General features: G+C 41.2%; 1 protein-coding gene across 1 annotated transcript in view; it reads right to left on the bottom strand.

Annotated features, from left to right (window-relative positions):
- Nucleotides 1-2298: 2298 nt before the first annotated feature.
- The window catches only part of prdm6 (PR domain containing 6), a 34452-nt gene continuing 19433 nt past the window's right edge, over nt 2299-17317 (bottom strand). The window contains exons 4-7 of the mRNA XM_031570106.2: nt 16793-16917; nt 10610-10955; nt 4804-4980; nt 2299-2601 (exon numbers count right to left, since the gene is read on the bottom strand). Coding sequence (XP_031425966.1) covers nt 2487-2601; nt 4804-4980; nt 10610-10955; nt 16793-16917 — 763 coding nt within the window. The 3' untranslated portion in view covers nt 2299-2486. The remainder of the gene's footprint in view (nt 2602-4803; nt 4981-10609; nt 10956-16792; nt 16918-17317) is intronic.

Here is a 17317-nt window from a genome sequence, read left to right as displayed (position 1 = left end):
GAGGCTCGAGAACTGAACGCTTACCCGTTGTTCTTTCTTACCGTTCTCACATTTAAGACAAATGCAGCTCTTGCATGCAAAACTTAAAAATAAAAACAACAAAATATGTTGTTACATAGGCTGATGCCGCACGCTAGGCCAAACAATACTAGAGGCAAGGTTATCCTTATGGCAGTTTTTTTTTATCGTTTCACGATCATCTACATTGTCTTATTGAGAGTGGAAGAAGACACAAATAAGTATTTTATTCAAAAGGGTGGGATCCGGTCACTGTTCTTGTAACGGAGGGGTGTGGATCCACTCCATCAGAGATAAAGGTGCAGCTTTTGGTGATTTCTTGGTTTTCGAGGTGGGGTGCAAAGCTGGAGGTAGGCTACGCTACGCGGGCAGACCAATAAATCAGCTGGCCAGCAGCCGCAGCGTGGTCGCTTCACGTTCGTCGGGTCAGATCCATAACCCCGCGACAGCTGACCCGGGGGAACTGACCTCCCGCTCGCTCTCCCTCACTCAACACAACGGACAGAAGCGCACTGCTGCCGCTTCCCCGGCCTCTAGAGAGACGGCTCCAGCTTCCTGCAACCCCACGCGCCTCACCGCCTCCCACGCACTCAAAGAAGACACAGTTCGGTGTTGAGTGCACTCGGTGCCTTCAAAAGGGGGAATCCGTGGATACAAGATCAAACAAAACCTGTGCTTCGAGATCTTTGACTCAAGAGTCCTCACAGCATTGTTGAGGCAATTGGCTTACTCTGGTCTTTGTGTTTTCAGCTGATTTTAGCAGTTTTATTGAAAAAAGATACATTTTGAAATCATGCAAACAAGAGGCTGGGAATCCAAGTTCAACATTTTCCAGAAGCTTTCCCCCCAATACAGCATAACACATGATTATCATACATATGGTACTGTATTAAATGCATCTGGGTCCAAGCTTTGCTTATGTTTACTAAGTTTTAGTCCTTGGAAAATAAAGTCCCCTTGTGCTGGACACTACAAAGGTAGCACAATCAACGATCAGAATACAGGTTCACAGGTGAACCTGATTATTGTGTATTTATCAACATGTTTTACAGTTGGCCAAAACATATTTAAAAAATAATCTTTGGCATCAGTCATCACTACTTTGGGTTGTGCTTTTATGTTGGCTTCTGACATTTCACAATGATACTTTGTACAGTTGTGTCAATAAAAAAATGTTACATCTGACCATGTGACATTACAAACAATCACAACAGCATTGGAAAAAGTGTGTTTGGTTTGTCCCCAAATTAGAAAGGGGGCAAGCTGTTCACCAGCACTGCAATACTGAGCCGTCTGCAGATGAACCATCCTCACCGCTTCAGAGAATGAACTATGATATGGTGATGCTGAGGTCCAATCGGAGTCTGATATTTACCCTGAAGAGGTCGAATGCATGATGTAGTTTTGTTGTAGAAAAAGAATGCTTCCATACCTACAAACAACAATAATTTATCAACCACAACATATGGTTAGTGTTTATCAATATCCCATGCATTGTCCACCTTTCTTCTGGGTACATACCATTTGTTTCGTTTTTTACTCTTTTGGCCACAAATGCAGTATATTGATGGAATCACAGAATAGAATGTTGATCGACACTGTCTTTTTACATGCCCTTGAATAAGGCCTGTGCTGTTTTAAGTCTAGAAACCCTTCTTTTTCAACAACAAATTTGACATGCTGTACCTTGAAAGAGAAACCAGCCCTTCTCGTTTTATTTTGTAGCAAGGACTAGCAGAATCGTCTATTTAAGCAACCATGTCTGCTTATGCATAAATAGTCTTCAGCTTTACATTTAAGAGTAGGCCGGATCAGAAAACATAAATAACAGTTTTAAAAGTGCCAAAAGCATGATATGGGAGAAATCTACTATAATTCAGAATATACATTTAAGGTGATCTGTGTCTTGTTTCTTCTCTTATTTACTGTATGTATTTCTCCTTCATGTATTGGTGGAACTAAACTGTGTCCTTTTATTTCATGCTCCTTACTTGGTGCAGTTGGGCAAAGGTTGTGTATTGTCAGTGTAGGGCTTTTAAGCATCCAGTGTCCCATAGTCTCTTTGGTTTTGTCACACTGTGTAAGACACCAAGATCAAGAGCAAAAGAAACCTCCTCTTGCTTTGTTTCTCTTCTTTTCTGCATTTCGACTGTCCAGCTTCTTCTTCACAGAGCTCCGTCATAAATAAATATTCTGTTCTTCTTCATTTTTGTCTGCCAGTATCCCCTCCCAACCCCCCTCCTGTTCCCCTCCACCCCCCCACCCCCTCCCTCCCTCCCCATCCATGTCCAGTCTCCTTATCTTCTGCCAGGATCAATATCTCTTAACATCTTACTTATTTTATTACTGCTTTTGGTTTTCCGTGGGGTTGATTGAGAGTTTCTCAGAGGAAATCTTTGGTTTTGCTTAAGTGTCCGTGACATTTAATCATGATTTTCCTTGCAGTTTAATTCCGGCCAGTCAATCAGCTAATCCACCTCGATTGATTCGCTGCTCTCACTGATGGGCTTGCACTCGTTTGGCATCCGCTGGTGTCTGCTCAGCTGCGTGGCCTGTGTGAAGCTCCGGTCGCAGCGCTCGCACCTGTACACACACACACACACACACACACACACACACACATACACACACACACACACACACACACAGACAGACAGACAGACTGCTCAGTGCCTCATCTCCACCTTGCTGCTAATGACAGCTGACACTTGAAAGTGGCTAGGATCCTGTAGGCCAGAAGGGTATAATTGCAGGAGCCCTGTCTGAAGGGGACCAGGGGGGGGGGGCGATGACGGGAGAGGGTCCCAGTGATGCGTGACACAGGGGTCCTGTCAATAAATGGGAGAGGAAGGGTCCCTCAGGAGAGGGCCTGTCCAGATAAGGGCCACGCATCATTGTCACTTACAATAGATAAAGAACAAAAAGAGATTTCAGTTTGGGAGGGGGGTTACTATCAAAGGAGAGAATCTCCTTCATGTAAGGCGGTGTTCAATAGCACAGGGAAAGAAAACCTTTGGTATACACTAGTAAAGTTAACAGATTAAGGTGGATGAAATTTGCAATAGTGTGTAAGAACTTTGAATGTACTAATGACAACGATCAAATATCAATGTGTGTTCATTAGATGACACAACACTGTGAAACGCAGGACTATCGCTAAATAAATGGCAACGTATCTTTTGAAAGAAAATAAGCAAACGAGACATAAGAAGACTAAGCCAAAGCGATCTAACTTCATCCAGTAGAAAGACCAAACTGCCAAGTTCTGTTGAGCTGTGCAGAATAGTTTCAGTGATGCTTTGCAGGGCCAGGGTTACAGCAGAGAAGGCGTCTAGTCTCCCTGACAAACAGAAAATGCCATCTTTATTCTATCAAGCATATCAGCTCGATGGAAATAAGTCAGCCCTATTGATTGGCTAAAGATTGGTGCAGTGTATTCATTAATGTCTTTGTGGCCCTCATCCCCTCCGGAGAGCCTGAAGTGCTGATGACACATTTGTGTGTCACTGATTGCTCATTAGAAAGCTGATTTGTAACTGGTCTGCACAGTGAGCATAAACATAGGAACAGATCCACACAATAGCAGACAGCTCTCCTCTCTTAACAAAAACACCCAGAGGCAGACAGCACACACACAACAGGACTTCCTGCGAGGCAGTCACATGTTCAAAATAGTCACGACTCACTCAAATCTCATAACTTGAAACACCAAGTTCTACGTCTACATTAACAGATGTACTCCCTAAAATGTTATTTGTTTTAACACAGAAACGTGGCAAAGATGTACTTAATATTTACCAGTTGACCATTTTGAAATCGGGCAAAGGGAATTTAGAGTGAATTATTTATTGAGTCTTGCTACAGGTATGCACAGACCTAATACCCCAGTATGCAATGGCATACATCAAAGAGGGAAATCTGGCATATTTATAATTTACTGACAGAATGGTTCAAAATACATGTAAGAAGATGGAGTCTGATAACCCTGTGCTTACTCCTCTAAGTAGATTCCTGTGTCAAGCACATCTCATCCTTCAAAATACATCCCAAGATTTATGTCTTCTTCTTTTGTTTCAAAACATCCAAAATAACTAGAGTTTAAGAAGCCAACTGCACGTCTTCAGGTGGTCTTTGCTTATCCAGCACAACTAAACACAGAAGAGAGAGACAAAGAGACTCCGGCTCGAGCACTCTGCTGTAGTCCTCCTATGTGCTGTCATAATACAATAGTTACACCTCACTAGTAATTCATTGATTAGGTCATTACAAATCACACTTAACCCATCTGCACTTAAATAACCCTATTAGCTATAATTACTGTAACAAAAAAGAATCACTTCATCTAAATGTCTAAATCTTTTTTGATGGCTCCAACTGCAAATACACCTGGGTTGATATTGAAAAGATAGGGAGATATAGAAGAGGGAAGTCAACCAGATCAAATGTAAGTAACATCTGTCACATTAAAAGAAATCTATTTTTCATTCCAACCTTTCAACCGAGTCAGTCAATTAAAAACTGATGGACAGACTCTCTAGCGCTAGCTGGTGTGTATGTGGGGGTGTGTTCAGTCACTGTGTGAGCATAGTCTGTCCCTTTGCCCACCTGTGCTTTGAGAAACTGCTTCATGCTCTGTCTTGGCCTGTGATGTTTGGAAAATGTATTATTTAGGAAAACAGCGAACACAAAAGAGAATGTTGCATATGGTGTGTGTGTGTGTGTGTGTGTGTATTGGTCACATGTGGTGGGGGGTGAGAGGGATAACGAGTACTCACTGGTACTTACTTGAATGGCTTCTCCCCAGTGTGTGTGCGGATGTGGTTGTTGAGTGTAGTGGCTCCAGCAAAGGCTCGGCCGCAGTAGCCGCACTTGAAGGGCCGGTCGCTTGAGTGTGTGACCACGTGGTTCCGCAGCTCCGACGGTTGGGAGAAGGACTGCGAGCAATGGCCACATTGGTATGGTCTACAGACACACACACACACACACACACACACACACACACACACACACACACACACACAGAGAGAGAGAGAGAGAAAAAGGGGGTTAACCCCCATGGCTGTTACCATAGCACCATGACCCTTCATCAACAATGAGATGTGGTGTTGCGTTGAACCATCCATCACTGTGAGCACAGTTCACCAGCACAGGGCTGAGGCAGTGAGAGGAGAGGAGAGGGGTTTGGGTTGGTTCTCCCTCTGCACAAGAGGACAGCGCTCTCTACTTATTTACTCACATCTGCCGGAGAAATACAGGCAAATATACGGAGGACTGAGAAGCAACCTGATGCGGTCTCGTGTATCTGAAAGAAAGTATCTGAAGAAATCTTTTCTGGTCAAATGAACCAAATAAAAGATCATGCAATGCTGTTCATGAATCACCAGACATTTTTTTTTTGCATTTTCAAATCTGCTTTCATTGTATCTTTGCATGGGTGAAGAACGCGGAATCTGTTAGAATGCAATAAAAACAATGACCTGAAAACTAGGTGTTTGGATCCCACTCGTGTCATGACCTAAATCCTGTTCTCCCTCTGTTCAGTCTGCAGTAGGTGCCGCCTGCATCGCGGGGGCTTGGTGGGTGACATAGAGCACGATTTACTGGAGGGTTTTTCTGGGAGAAGATGCATCGATTGTGAATATTTTAACGTGATTAATGTGTGCAAAGTATTTACTATGGCGGCACTTATGATTAATGTGTGTGTATTGTTTATTGCAGCTCTGGGTTTACAGGAACGCAATACAACAGATAAATACTTCCTGTGCCCAAATAGCCTATCATCTCTGGGAACGGCTTCAGCCACACTACTGTGCCTCTGATACTCAATCCACACACTGTGCTAAACCTCCAGTGGCAAACACTCAGAAACACGCCGCAGTTTAATATTGAACCCAGCGTCCCCCCATATACACGTACACAACCAGTCCCTGCTCTCATGCACTCTTTAGCCATCCCCCAAACAGTCCAAACATCTTCCACGACTGGGGTGCTGAAGCTCTATAAACTTCATTCACGTCATTTGCCATGGAGATAAAAATGTTATATGATTATCTGTACTGACCAATGAAAGCAAAGAACTCACTGTTGGGAATTAGCTCCCTAAGTGTGAAGAAAGATGTCGTTGGATGGGAAAGTTAGGCAATTTTGTGCTGAGTTCAGTTTCGGCCTACAACTGACTTAGATCTAGATGAGCAAACGTTCTGACGTTTAGCCCGAAGCTGAGTGCACTACACTGTGACCAGCTGATCTATTCCAAACTCATTATCTACAGTAATTCACACATTGAAGTAAGTCCAGCTTGTCCTTTTGCGTTCAAATAAAGCTGTTTCAGTTGAACCCTCATAAATCACCCCACACTTTGCGTCAATACTGAATCAATGATCAACAAAATGACTCCTGAGAAAACGTTTAATCCAGATCCACTGAAGAGCTCCTCAGCATCGATGAAACTATTAAAGCTCAGTGGGCTGATAATGCACTTGATATTCAAACGGAGGTAATTAAGTGATTGGAGATAGACAAAAGACCAAATAAAAGTCAGTCAATGGAAAATTGTGTTGCTCTTCCTGATAATTAATCGCACCAATGAAAGATGAGTATGAACTGCGATCATTAGCCCACAGACATTCTCTTGTCTTTGTAGAATATTTACATTCACAGTGCAGCTTTGTTACTGTAGTAGGCAAGAATGTGTTCGATTGTGTGTGATAATGTGTTTAATGTCTTAATAAAATACACTTATGGTTGATGAAGATATACTTACACTATACTTTGTATGAATGGCTGTCATAATCATGGCCCCTTGAAATCATACTGACTGGAGAGTAACGTTGTAGTATAGGACTGACACTCTCTCTCTCTTTTGCATATTTTATGACAGAAACGTAATCTCAGAGATGTGTGCTCCCAAATCTGTTAAGTGGGTAAGGCGCCTGTGTCGGTATCATGAAACATGACTTTCCTATTACACTGTAGATGTAAGTACTGCATGACTATTTTAGAGATATGACTTTTGATGTGAAAACATGAAGTGGTTCCAGGCATCTCTTGCGCACAGATGTTCTATTCTCTCCTATCCTGCTTCTCCTTTAGTCAGATGTGAGTATATCTACTTGGGTTTATGTCCTTTAGTCAGATGTGAGTATATATTCTACATTGATTGATAGGCCTGAGTTAAAATGGAAGAAAAACCCTCTTGCCCAGAAAAATAAGAGGTCAGCAAAACAGATAAGCAAAACGATTTTCCCCTTGTGATGATATACCAGCGTCATTTATCTTCGCCCAAATGTACATATAAACTAAACATCAATAAATATGTATAAGCCAAAGCCCATAAAGCACGAAAGAGGCCATTTTGAAGTGATGCGCCGGGTCATTGGCTGTGAGCACGGGCTCAGCCTCCAAATCCAAACACATCCAGATTCCCTTGTTCAGCTGAATTTGATCTCCACCCCAGGGTCATAAAGTGAACTATTGACAAACACTCAAATTGACTCCAACTCTAGGCTATCTGTGGCACATTTTTCTTCAGTATGAATATTAGTTTATTGAATAAGTGGCATCTGTTTTCCTCTGCATCACAGTTAGAGAAGGTATTTCTCCGTGACAGCGCCTGCTGATTTATAGGTCTATATGCTCCCAAGAAAAATAGAGCTAAGCAGAAAATTTCCAATACATCCCACACCATATTTAATTAGGTTTAGATATGTTACACACTGTGGTTGAGCCCTAAAATGGTGGCAACTGGTCAAGCAGATTTCCTTAATACAGCAGAATGAGTTTGAAGTGTTGTCTTCGTGTAAAAACCACACACAGCTCAGCGTGCCTGATGCACATGCTTAGTTCACATTATCTCCATGGCGACCAGCCATGCAGCCTGCTGACCGGGAGGCAGAGAGGCAGAGAGGCAGAGAGGCAGAGAGGCTTGTGTTGGAAGCCCTGGGGAGGGAGAAGAATGGCTGGCCTGGTGTTTGGAAGTGACTGCGACGCCATCTGGGTCAGCCACAGCACCACTCACTGGGGACCTCATATCATACGTGATTACTCTAACTCCCCTGCTCACAAATGCTGTACCTGAAAGAGGCCATGGAATGCACTTGTTCAGAGTCATTGTAAAAAGAATAAACACAGGACACAGATTTGAGGTTGTGGAAGTCTTGGGCAACCTAAGTGACGACATCTCCGTTATAAATATATATATATATATCAACTAACCTTTCAATGTCTAGAGAATGTTGCAACAGGCCCCGACAGCATATCTGGTTGGTAAGGAAAAAAGTTCAAAGAAGAACCCTTTTATGAAATACAAACCGCTGCTCAAGGCCTGTGTCCGAATTGCACCAAGGGTTTTTATTAGATGGCCTACAACCCTGACATCCCAGTGGTGCAGCGATGTCAGCAGGATGTGCAGGGCCGCTGTGCAGAGCGCTGGCCTGTCCGCTCTTCTAGGGGATTTAGATATCAAGTCTCTTGACAGAATCCCACACAATGCTGGGGATGGAATGCAGGAATTCCACTCGCTTGCAAGAACGTCTAGTGAGGGCTCAACACTGGGGCTCAGCCAAGTTGTCAAATCCTGCCCGTCAGGAAATAACTTTAACAAACATGAGCCAGCGACGGTTCCGTACAGTCCTCTCACTAGTTTGCCCCATTGGAATGCTTGATTTAGAACGCTAATAATGAGCATGTCTGGCTTGGTAGCTGGCTGTGGTCCTGGGATGCCTACAGCAGAGATTGTGTCTGCGATGTCCGCTGACAGCCCCTGTGTGTGAGGGCTAATGTGAGCTTAGAACTCAAAGGGGAGTGGAGGAGGAGAATGGGGAGGAGGTGGGATGCTGTGCTCTACTGGAGGACGTGACGTGACGTGGTGCACAGGTAAGGCAGGTTTACATCTCCTAGAACGAGGGAGTGGGGATGAGTGACAACTGTCAATCATCCCTATGGGCTCCTCCCAAACTGTGTTTAGAAAACATCATTACTCTTATAATTAATAAATGAATCATATTATCCTCACCAGTGTTTTCTTTACGTCATTTTTTATTTCCTTGTGTCAAAAATAAAAGGATATTCCACTATTATTATTATTATTATTATTATTATTATAAAGGGGCAATGCGTTGTGGTGGGAAGGATGCATTTGAAAATTGTTAAAAAGGTCTGCATAAACAGATCGATTTTTACAAATGGTAATAATTTTATGTTCTTTGTGTGTTTACTACTGGTTGTCTCTCATAATTACATAGTACACAACAAAGATGATGGTGATAACTATGTGATTAAGCATGTAACAACTTTGTTTGTTGCTAGGTTGATGCTTTAAAAGGCTTTAATCTATCAAATCAGAGCTCCAACAACTCCAAAGTAAAATGGTGTACACCTCTGAGAGTACTGTGCTCACATAGGCTTACCTAAAGAATGACACTGCGTGTAACTAATACGAGTACACTAATACAAGACTGATCCATTTTATGATAACTTTGCACAAGTTTCTAGTTTATGAGGGGAAAAATCATTTGAGCATAAAGCTGCATGAATCCTTTGTGAATGCACTGCACTGTATGTGGACTTGTCCTCCTTAAAATGACTCACTCAAACCACTACACCAAACACTAACACAACCTCCACTGTTCTGAAATGTAAAAAAGATTTTTTTGTTCAGTTGAAAGTGTCAGCACTTGTGACATAACGAGCTTCATGTTTCAGAAAATAGCCCGGTGTTTATACCTCTATAAACTGTTGACATCTTGTTAATCAGACTAAAGGCATAAATACTTAAATCCACTAAATGTGCCACAGGTCTCAAACACTCCAGCCAAATACAATGACATGTCCCTGGTCTGAATGAAGAAAAAAAAAAAACAGGATTCATATTTATAGAACTGTACAGCTGGTACAGAATCAAAAAGAAATGACCGTGTTTATTAATGCTTTAGGGAAATAATTAATTTATTTTGGTTGGTTTTATTCCATTGTTGTGGTAGAGACACACCTGTTTTTCTGTGATCTCATAACATAAAGATTTACTGCAGTATGGCGTATAGTATACTTTATAGTACTATAGTAGCAGGACTTACTTTTCTCAAGGGCACAGTGTAAAACCAAATATATATTTCAACAATTTGCCAAGAGAGTTCCCCGAGGCGTATACTTTAGTGCCCCTCTGCGTGGAAACAAACTCATTAGGAACCTTCTTTAGCACTGTTATTGCTTTTGATCTCCTCAAGCACGGCCTGTGGAGCCGGCGGAAGCCTGGCAGGAAAGTTCCATTACCTTTGCCAGTGGCCACACCTTCCTGCCAGACACCTTGAGACTACACACCTTGAGACTACACACCTTGAGACTACACAGGTGTGTAGTCACACACCTTGATTCTCAGCACTCACACTAAGGGGCAGAGTTGTTGAGAGCGGCAATAACTACAGACACATTTGTCAATATAGCTGCGTTTATGCAGTGAATTATTTAGCAGGTTTTCTTTGCAAATGAAACCTCTTTTGCAAATGAAGTCAGTCCCAATGTATTTGTGGGCGCTCGTGGTACAGTATATGTTCTTGCACATGCAGGTGTGGGCATGCTGATGCCAGGGCCTCACCTGTCTGGGTTCTGTGGGCACACGTGCATCTGGAGCAGGATGCGCTGGGTGAAGGTCTTGAAGCACTGGCCACACTTCCATAGGTGCCAGTCGCTGAACTCTGAGCTCAGCTGGCTGGTGGAGGTGGGGCTGGCCAGCACACGCTGGTTCTTGGAGCTCATCTGATTGTAGGGGGAGTCAGCTGGGCCACCCTTCTCCAGCAGAGAGAAGCCCCGCGGGCAGGGAGCGTGGGGGAAGACCATGGAACGCAGCAGCACTCCGGAGGATCCCCCCTTCCCACCCTTACTGAAGGACTGGAGGCTCTCCTGCCGGGACATCGCCTCGATGACAGTGGCGGGGACGTTCACTGTAGTCAAGGACAAGAGGAACATACAGGCCATTAGGGAGATATATGAGTTATATACCACAGACAGACCATAAGGGAGTTATATACCACAGACAGACCATAAGAGAGTTACTGTATATACCACAGCCAGACTATAAGGGAGTTATATACCACAGCCAGACTATAAGGGAGTTATATCCCACAGACAGACCATAAGGGAGTTACAGTATATACCACAGCCAGACCATAAGGGAGTTATATACCACAGACAGGCGAACTGGAAGATATGCAGATAGAGGGTGAAACAATCAAGACAGATACAGATATTAACTTTTGTTTTTGATTTGTCCATTGCATTTCATAGACAGATAATTATTTGTTGCCATAGCATTGGAATCATTTCCCTCTGAGACCTTTCCTCCTAACTTGAGCCGTTTCTGTTTCTGTTTCTGTTTCTGTTTCTGTAGCCTCCCGTCACCTCAACAGCTTCATATCTATCTTCTCTGATTCCCCTTTCTTGTGAGCACGTCTGAGCCAAATGTCTTTTGCAGTGACATCACTGACGGTAAACGCAATCATCACTGCTTTGCAAACCGGCGCACAAGACACGTCTCTTAAGCTGCCATGAGCAAAAACATGTGCGTCGTTACCAGTAGTTTCTAATGAAAACTCAACGTGGAATGAAGTCCCCGCCATGACAAGTCATCCTTAAGAAAACCACACTGCACATTCCAGCTAGCGCAACATGCTGTGTACACAAACAGCACCGCACCACTGTAATGTGATACATGTGGGACGAAGACTGGGGCATCCTTATTCAATAAAGCCTGTTCATCTAATGCAATAAAACTGAAATCAGGCTTTTTCAGGACTTAGTTTTCTATGTAAGATCTTTGATCACTGGTAAATTTCAACTGGGATATGTGTGATTAAAGCTAACTTTTGAAAATGCGCACAGACAGGACTTGGAACTTTTCATGGGAGCGGGGTGTTTTCGGCTCCCATTCAAACGGTCCCAACATATGAAGATTTATTTAATGTCACTTCGAATGTATGTTGATAGTTTAAAAAAGTCTGAACCATCTTCTGGTAAAAACAAAAGGCTCCCACCACTGAGTTGTTTGGCTAAACAGAACTTGGATGGAAATGACTTTTTCAACAATCAGCTGAATATGAACTACTTCTGCCCTCAGGTCTCCTGTTGTTGTAAACTTAATACTATCCACACTAATGTCACAGCACCATGTACACCTTACACATAGAGCATAGATGAATGCAGAGTAAACATCCAGTGGTTCTTCATCATGTGTTGCTCTGCTATAAGACAAGCTCAAATGTCCCACTATTATAAAGCTACCTATAGAGCCATCAGAGTTAAGATACTTTTAAACCCACCGATGACCTATGATCTGTTAAAAACTCAAATAATATTCTCTATTTGTAAAAATGTTTCAGATGGTTACACTGTTTATCTAATGTTTCATAAAGTAAGTAGGATGGCTTATATAAAATAAAACTTAGGGCCAAGGGCCAAGCACTAATTTCATTACTAAGCAAAGACATTTTGGCACTTTCATACCATGCACAATGGTTGTCATGGACTGACAACTTGTTTAGATATGTCATTTTTGTTTCAAAGCTCATACACTGCAAAAATTGAAATCTTAGTAAGATGAAATATCTTAAATCAAGGCCATATATGCTTGTTTTTTGTCTGACAAGATATTTCTTCTTACCAGGCATATATTATGTTAGAGCATTTCATTGCTTCAAGTGTGTCAGTCCTTAATTATCTTAATAAGGTATTATAACTTGTTACTGAGATTGTATTACTGGTTCTGAGTAAGTTGATGCTTGAAACTAGTTTGATCACCACTGACAAGTACAAAACTGCTTTGTCAAAGTCAGAATCAAGACAAATGTTCTTGTTTTTAGTCTGGCCACACTAGTTTTAAGATATATTTGGGTTCTTTTTTTTTTTTTCTTGGTAAGTAAAATGTTCCTGTTCTGTTGGCAGATCATTTTGCATATTTTTAGTGTACAGCCGTGTCTAATTTCGGCAAGTCTTGAATACGATTGAATTAATGAATTTAGATGTTACTGCAACCTGGAAATAGGCAGTCACAAATATGAATTAAAGTAAAAAAAATCATGGCAGCATAATAATGACCACTCAATTATTGAATTGATAGCTTATTTCACTCAACAGAATATTTTACTAAAGGGCTACGTTTAGGCTTGCCATTGCAGTTAAGAACAACTAAGTCAAATTTTCCCACATCAAATCAGCGTTCCCACATACGGTCACCGTTCCCACATCAAATCAATAGTGATTATATTTCACTGCATAGCTCACACTCAGTTTGGACCTTCTGAATGCGTCGTTTCACCATTTTCTTGTTTTCAAAAACATTACTGTATGTAATGGTAATATTGCAGATAATGAAGTGGTAATTCATCTGTCTGCAACTAGGATCAGTGCTGACAAATACACATTTAATTTTGACAACACATTAAATATATAAATGATTGTAGTGGACACTAACAAGTGGACACACAGAACAGAGTTTGTCCACGTTCTTTAACATTGCTATTCTGTTGCCATGGCAGCATTTGCTCTTTTTTTGGTCTAGTTTTTGCCGTTGTGACGGTTGGAACTGCTGGGTTGTTGTTGCAGGCAGCGATGAGGGGGCCAAGCAGGCCAGCAGGGAATAGTTACCATGGAAAGTTGATATCATTATAGAAACAGGCCATAGGGAACTTCATGTATTTATGTCAAGTTATGTCATGTATTTATGTTATTTTAATAAAAAGAATTTTACAATTTAATAATTCTATCTGTGTCAATCACACCCAAACCAAACCAAAACATATCTCAAGTATACTTGTCAGCGCAGTCAGAATTTCAATTGGTATGATTGGTTTAGAAGACACGAGTTAAACAACACACCTTCAAATATAGCTTTTTGCAATTCTCCAAAACACTCGGTGCTAGCTACCATCCTATAAGTGCATAAATGCAAATAGCAATTCTGCTCAATCCTTCCCTTTGCAGATCACTGCTGTTGTGCATCAGCTGAGCCAAGCACCATGCGCCACACGCCTTGCACTTTCAAATCAGGCTTCGTTGAGCTCAATGTACCATAATAGCATTTGTTACAGTGAGTTCTAGTTAAGAGTGCCATACCATGTTTAAATGTTGCTTAGGTAGGGCCCAGTTCAGGTAAAAGAGCCTGTTTACTCTGTATTTTCTAGCTGGTGCTCTCCTGAAATGAAGCCATTTGTGTTTGTGATTATGTTTAGAAGCGCTGTCGCCATACACTCTAGCTTAGGTTTTATGGATTTCTTCTTCTGTCTTCATTGTTTGCCACATGTTTCATCCACGGCATTATGTCCCCAGGATGATACTGTACGCACAGGAAAAACAGTTTACATGGAGCGCCAGTCGTCTAAACAAAACTGCAACCAGACTAAAGTCATAAAATGTCCAACATGTAAACAGAGAGTTGTCAAGCTCTGTCAGTTGTCCAGGACCTCCTCGCGGTGCGGACGAACCAAGTAACCCAGTGGGAGAGCCATGAGAAGACAGGAAGAATGACTTCAGGCCAGGACATGAACTAGTCAATTAGTTCAAAAGTTTTCTATTATGCTTATGTTAATTCATTTTTATTTTATTGTATTATTATAGTTAGTTTTTAATATGTTGGCACTCTGAGATTATTTTGAATGAAGAGTGCATTACAAATAAAATAAATTATTATTATTATTATTATTATTAGTCATGCAAGCTGATCAAATGTCTCCAAAACAGGGAGACTAGTCAGTCTATGTTTTACCAATAGTTCAGTGCTATATGGGAAATACTGTATGTTGAATGCCCAAAAGTGGTCTGTGTTAAGCACCCACAGCAGTGCTTTGTTTACATTAGATCACTGTGTATATCAAGCATGCTATTATATTTTTTAAACAATTACTATGATTTACCCATGATTCCTACCTTTACTTTCTTTTAGTATCCATGGTGATTTGGATTGTTAGGTCCATTTCAAAACACCATCTCATCATTAGCTTAGATGTGGGTTATTTGGTCTATTTTTTGCTAGGTCTATGCTAACCAAATAAGTCATTTAATGAAGAATAAGTCATTTAATGACACAATGATAAAACCTGACGAATCCATACAAAAACAGTGAAGTGCCAATGCCCTACAATGGATTCCAAATGACAACATTTTAATTTGCTTTTTGGTGTAATTTCATCATTCATGAAATTCACTTTCAATAATGATTAAAAGTATACTAAAACGTTAAAATATAAAATATGATTTTTATTTAATTTTCAGTCTTATATTTTGCTGGAGTTGACAGTAAGTAGAGATATCGGTAACACTTTTTGAATCGTTCGTCTACAGAGACTACAGATAGTTTATTGAAAGTTCACCATAACCAAACCCAACCTTAACCTCAACCATCAATTGTAGTTAACAGAGTTTCAACAGATAGTTTGTTTATAATCTGAGCATCTGTAAATAGTCTATAGTGAACTACATAAATTATGACCAAAATATTGTCATAATCATGCTATTTATCGACTACTCACTACTCCCTTCATACTAAAATTGTTTGTGTAACACACTGTTTCGCTGATCCTTGCCTAAATTGTACTTGTAAGTAAAGACTCTTCTGACAGTTTAATATTGTGTATTTGTTGTGTGTTAGGGTCCCACATTAAGAAAGCGTGACAGTATTTATTCTACAAAGAATGCAGGGATCAGCGGTGAAGCATCTCTGTGATCTTCTGTGTTCCGGTTTAAATAACAACAGTAGATTTATGCCCCTGAACCGCATGTCCTTTGAGAAAATTTGTTCTCATTTTTATCCAGCGTATACCATTCTGCTTATTTAAAAGCTGTATGATTTTCAGAGGGAGCAATGACACTTTAAACCATATGCCACTGAATAATGGCTGATGTTGTTATGAAGTCCATCCAAAGAACAAGACTCAAGACTCAACAAGACTGTTTGTAACTGCTCTGGATTAGTTTAAATAGATGATAAATAATGATCATCTTTTAAAAGTCGGCATCATTTGAAATGTAACTTAAATCTATTTCAGTTCAATAGAGTGAACTTTGGTTGGATGTCTACCTGCTCAGTGCCACCCAACTCAACTGCTGGCTGGAGTAGAACACAGATAAACAACTGTGGCAGGTGGATAACGTAAGCAGTGACCAAGAGATGAAAGGTTAAGAGGATATTAGCATTATCTGGCAGCATATCTCCACAGATGTTAGATCAGATAACAGAAGATGTCTTCAAAAACTGATATTAAAGACCCTTGCCAAAGAGAAAGATCCAAGTTTTCAGGATGACTGATAACTCACTGATAACCCCTTCTCAAGATTTGTGGCCAACTAGGGCATTCTTGGCATGATGACTGAGTACTAAACCAACCGTTTTACTAAATCTGTTGGCCTTGCTTCTTTCATGGCACCTGTCGGTTAGATGGAGAGCATTTCATTTCTGATGTTTAGTGTCCCACATTTAGACTTTAAGTGAACCTAAACCTTTTTAGATACACTGACACTATAATGCATTATTTTAAATATATTTCTCAGCCAAAAATCACACAATCCAGCACTGATCTACAAGAAAGTTTCCATCATCATCATCATCATCATCACTAAGGAAGATCATCAGGCAGAGGTTAACGCCAGAGGAAGCCAGAGAAGAGAAGATGACCGAATGAAAAAGCAGAGACAACAGAAGAAAGAAGAAAAAGAAAGATGAAAGAAAGAAAAAAGTCAAAAAGAAAAGAGGGGGAAGAGGACAGGAAGAGCGAGAGCGAGAGCGGCTTACGGTTTTCGTCCTGTGCGATGCACTGGAGAGGGATGCCAAAGAAGGAGGTATAGCTGTCGTTGTACCAGACCAGCAGCTCTGTCCCTCGAGGGATGTCCATGCAGGCTTGATAGAAAATACATGACCTGCGAGAAGGGGAAGAAAGATTTAATTTCTTTTCTTCCATGTTTCCATGACCTGACAGGACATGCAATGAGAAATAGCCTCTCTATGCCATGCCTGACATACAATCCAAAGGCTTGTTAACAGTCAATACTTCTTTTCAACATTAATAAGAAGAAGAATGCTACACATCACTAAGATTATGTCACTTGTTCAAAATGCCTCTAGCCACTGATTCATTTGGAAGAAGGGTGATGTTTTTCCTTTTAGTGGAGGCATGCTGCTAAAAAGCCATGAGCGATGACGAGACGCTCGCCGAGGGTAAAACATGTCACATTGATGCAACACTTATTTACTGAAGCACTCACAGAATAAATGACTTCTCCCATGTCTCTGCCACGGTGGGAGGGTTGTTTTGTCACC

Source organism: Clupea harengus, chromosome 7, assembly GCF_900700415.2.
Source record: "Clupea harengus chromosome 7, Ch_v2.0.2, whole genome shotgun sequence".
In the NCBI taxonomy this organism is placed as follows: Eukaryota; Metazoa; Chordata; class Actinopteri; order Clupeiformes; family Clupeidae; genus Clupea; species Clupea harengus.
Note: the sequence above shows the minus strand (reverse complement) of the source record. Positions and strands in the feature narration are given on the sequence as shown.